The 4,460-nt window shown below is 60.9% G+C and overlaps 1 protein-coding gene across 1 annotated transcript in view; it reads left to right on the forward strand.

Moving 5' to 3' along the window:
- Positions 1 to 4,460, forward strand: part of COL22A1 (collagen type XXII alpha 1) — a 109,580-nt gene that overhangs the window by 61,899 nt on the left and 43,221 nt on the right. The window contains 4 exon segments of the mRNA XM_015561428.1: positions 64 to 117; positions 1,961 to 2,002; positions 3,641 to 3,673; positions 4,423 to 4,460. The exon segment at positions 4,423 to 4,460 is cut by the window's right edge and continues 5 nt beyond it. Coding sequence (XP_015416914.1) covers positions 64 to 117; positions 1,961 to 2,002; positions 3,641 to 3,673; positions 4,423 to 4,460 — 167 coding nt within the window.

Genomic DNA, 4,460 nt, shown 5'->3' on the forward strand with positions numbered 1-4,460 from the left:
CTCTGGTCGTGCCCAGAGCAGGCCATGCAGCTGCTGAGCTCACCTCCTGTGTGTCTGCTACAGGGAGAGAAGGGCAGCCTGGGCCTCCCGGGACAGAAAGGCGACCGAGGTGACAAGGTAGGCGCTGGGGCACCGGCGTCAGGGACAAGGTTGGGAACCTCCCCGCAGTGTGCATGAGCTCCGCGGGGAGAGGAGAGGCCGTGCCTGGAGCCCGCAGGGAGGCCTGGGCTGCGACCTGGTTCCATCCGCCGGGAGGTTGAGTGTCTTCTCTGACCTGTGCCCTGGCCGGCTGCCCGGCTGCCTGGGTGACACACCCGCAGGGCCTGTGTCTTCTGTCCACCCACCAGTTCAACAGGAGCTCTTGGCCTTTGACACTTCTGCACACATTCCAATTACACACCGTCATCTAGTTGCCTCTTTGCATATCTGAAAATATATTGGAAACTTTTCAAATAAAATCAAACAACTTCCCACTCTGCAGCCCAGGGGCGGATCTGGAGGCAGAGCTTGTGGGCTGGGGAGGGTTTGCCTGGAGGCCGCTAGGCCTGCTGCTCCCTGGACGGGTCCGAGATGCCGATTTTGTTGGGAAACCTCATTTCCAGAGTGCGAGGGACTTGGCGCCACTGTAACCCCCTCATCGCATCCGCGGAATTGTGGGGGTCACGGCAGAACCCCATTTGAGCTTCCAGAGAATCTGGTCTGCTCCCTTTTCCTCTGGAGAGTTAGGTCCTGATAGACAATTCTGGCTCAAATATCCAAAATAAGACGTTGCAGCAACTCTGCCCCCTCTAACTGTGCGGTGCCCCTGCCTGACTCTGTTTCCCCATCCACTGCCTCCCACCTCCCGCCTCCCACCTCCCACCTCCCACCGCCTGCCTACTGCCCTCAGTGAGTGTGGAGCCTGGGCACCTGGGGTTCCTTCACCGGCTCCTGGGGCGGGGGTTGGACCCCAGGTCTGTCACATGCACTCCAGGCACAGGGGCCCTTCCCAGCTGAGCCTTTCCTTGTCTCCTGGTGGGAGAGCCACGGGTCGTCCTGCCCTGCCCACGGGCCTTCCCTCACCCACGGTGTCCACAGCGCACAAGGACAGCTCCCCAAAAGGCTGCGTTAGGGCCTCAGTGCTGGAGGCCTCCCCGCCAACCCTGCTTGTTTATACCCGTTCTTGCTTTGCCTGGCAAATGCTCAACTTTGATCATTTACACTCTTTTTTAAAAAAATTTTTTTATTGCTTTCAGAGAGGGAGAGAGAAACATCAATGATGAGAGAGAATCAAGGATCGGCTGCCTCCTGCACACCCCACACTGCGGATCGAGCCCGAATGTGCCCTGAGTGGGAATTGAACCATGACCTACTGGTTCATAGGTTGACACTCAACCACTGCTACATTGGCCTGGGCATCATCATTTGCACTTTTTTCCCCCCCTCCCCCGAAACCGTTTGCACTTTTTAATGGAGCCTGGGGGGTGAGAGGGCTTAGATACGGCTGGGTCCTGCAGCCAGAGGGGAGCCTGTGGGGAGAAGAGATGGGGAAGCGTGGGCCACAAGGAGCAGGAGGACCTGGGTTTCTCTCCGCATCCCGGGAGCTCACCCAGACGATACCGCGGGTGCTCTGGCCCTTGGATTCTGGGTTTGAGGTCAGGCCCCGCGGTGGCTGGCTGTGCGACGAGCAGGTGGACGGGCGTTCCTCTCCCGTCCTCACCTGTGAAGTGGACACCACAGTCCACAGTATCTCTGCTGCCGGCATTTGGGTGAAGGTGATGCCAGGGATCAGTACTTGATCCTATCAGCAGGGATGCTTCTCAAACGCAAGGTGTTACGTGTCTGCGTATTTGATGTTTGGGAATCTGTGTGTCTGTCCATCTGTCTGTCCATCCATTGCCCCAGGTGTGGGGGGACAGGTGTCCCAGGACAGGCGGCGTCGGTGGGATGGCTGGTCACGTGCTTTCTGTTTCTCCACCAGGGTGAAGCTGGTCCAGCCGGCCCCCCGGGATTGCCCGGAACAGTAAGCGTCTCTGCTTCTAACCTTTCAGTTCCTAAGGCATCGGGATGCCCCGTCACCCCGCTCCCCCCACATACACACCACTTAGTTATCAACATCTTTTCAATAGATCACCAGCAGCTGGACCTACTCCCTGGTTTTAGTCCAGAAATACTGTGTCAGCCTCCAGGGACCACCTGTGCCCACCCTTTTGTCCTGCCCAGCAAGCACATTGCCATGTATCAGAACACTGGCCAGGCCCTGAGAACACACACCCACCTGGCACAGTGGGGAAACCGAGGCCCAGAGACAAGAAGCAATGGGGACGTGGGGTGAGCCAGGCCTTGCGTAGTCAGAGGGAGACACTGCAGCTGCAGAGCAGCCGGGTGAGCCTAGAGCACGGGTCACAGTGATGCTGTCAGAGACCAGGGTGCTTCGGGGAGTGACGAGGGGCCTGACCTGTATGGAGGGTCAGAGGGGAAGGGGGTCTTTGTGTCTTAACTTTCAAAAGAGCCTGAAGGCTGGGCCGTGGTTCATTGGCTAAAGGGGGAGCAGAGGGTGTTCGGGGAGGGGGAGGGCGTACGGAAGCTTGGAGGCTGGAGAGAACATGACCCGGGGGGTAGTGAGGGGTGTGAGTGCAGCATGGGTGGGCGAGGTAGAAGCCCTGCCTTAGTCCGGGGGTCTCTCCCTGCGGAGATAAAGAGTCTGCATGAGCTGGGCTCTGTGCCCAGAGGCTGAGCCCACGCCCTGGTTCCCACATCACCTGCGTCCCCGCGCGAGAGGCTGAGGTGGGAGCACGCAGTGATGGTTGGTGTGAGCCGCCCAGGCCCCCATCCTCAGCCCCATGCTGGGCGCCACATGTGCTGAGCCGGCCCGGCCATGGGTGAGCCTGAGGGGCGGGGAAGGATTAAAGAACACAGACGAGAAGAAAGCTGGGGCTGGGTGGACGCTGTCCCCTCGGATGGAGAGACAGTGCCATGGCCTGCAAGCCGAGTCTTTATTTTGTAGCAGATCCCAGGAGGCAAAGCAAGGGCGTGATCAAGATGTTTACAGCGTTCTCGCAGGTTTCAGATCTACTCAATGACATGCACCTGGTCAAGCTTTGTTCACTTGCTGCCCCTCCCGCAGCCCACACCACTCAGCCACGTGGGCCCACAGGTTCGGACCAGAAGGTCAAGCTCACAGCCATAGCCTCTGGCTGTTATTGTGCTGGGACCTGCACGTGGCTTTGCCACGAGAGGACCGTGCCCTCTCATCAGTCCCAGGCTTGAACCTGTCCAAACGCTGTAGCCGCTCTCCACAATGGTCCAGTGTCCAGGCGCGGCTCTATTACACACACGGGTTTGGGGCTCCCCCTCCCCACCCCAAGAGGGGGATGTTTCATCCCCGTGTTACTGCTAAGGACGCAGACGCTGGCAGGTGTCAGAGGTCACGTGGGTTTTAGGTGGGGTGCCAGGCTTGAGCTCAGACCCTGTGACGCCAGGGTCCCGGCATCTAACCACTGTGCTTCCTGCCTTAAGCACAGCGCAGGGGCCTGAGGGAAACGCGGTTCTAATGGTCGGGGCTGGTCATGAAGGACGCGGGGGGAATGTGTTCCCGGGCTCAGTCCCTCAGGGCAGGTTTCAGCACGGATTCACGTCTCGTTTCTCTCATTCCTTCCAGCCTTCCTTCTTCACCCCGCACCCCAGGATGCCCGTAAGTAGAGCAGGTCCTTGGGGCCCTTGTCTGTGACCCCCCGGGTGCTCTGGGGGCTGGGGCTCGGCTGGGTCCTGGCTCTGCCCACCATGCCAGTCACGCCAGCTCGTGCTGGCAGCCGTGGGAACAGGCCGTGTGAGGAGCAGGCTCCGTGTCCAGGGGCCTGGAGGTCACCTCCCCACGGCCCAGGCCAAGGGCAGACCCTTGGGGGTAACCTCCCTCTTTCCTCCACGCAGGCGCTGGGGTGTGGAGGCAGTGGGGTCATGTGGGAGGGGGGACACGAGTGGCCGGGTGAGGCACCTGCCAGGGAGTTGGCAGTGACGGGGACCCGGGAGCGGGGCAGTGAGGGGACGGGCCTGAGAGAGCTGTTCAGAGGACGGCAGAGCCTGATGGACGGTTGACCGGCCGCCCAGGCTCCCTGACTCAGATGCTAGAACGCGGCTCCCCAAGCAGCCGGGGCCCTGGGCACCCTTTGCTGCAGTTTCCGTGGGTCTTGCCAGGCTCTGGGCGGGAGGGGCAGGGTGAAGCCACACAGGTGGGTGTAGACCTGCCACCAGAGCTGCCCCATGGAGGGCGTGGCCCGCCTGGGGTTCAGTTACCCCGAGGGGCCATTCTTGACCTGAGGTCTGAAGGATGAGTGAGAATCGGTCAGAGCGGAGCGGGAGGAGCCGCCTTGGTGGGGGCGGGGCAGGTGCACGCAGAGGGCAGGGGGCCCTGGGTCTGCCCTACCTGGTGCTTCCCACCAACAGGGAGAGCAAGGACCGAAAGGAGAGAAGGGAGACCGGGG

Source organism: Myotis davidii, unplaced genomic scaffold (assembly GCF_000327345.1).
Source record: "Myotis davidii unplaced genomic scaffold, ASM32734v1 scaffold30, whole genome shotgun sequence".
Lineage (NCBI taxonomy): Eukaryota > Metazoa > Chordata > Mammalia > Chiroptera > Vespertilionidae > Myotis > Myotis davidii.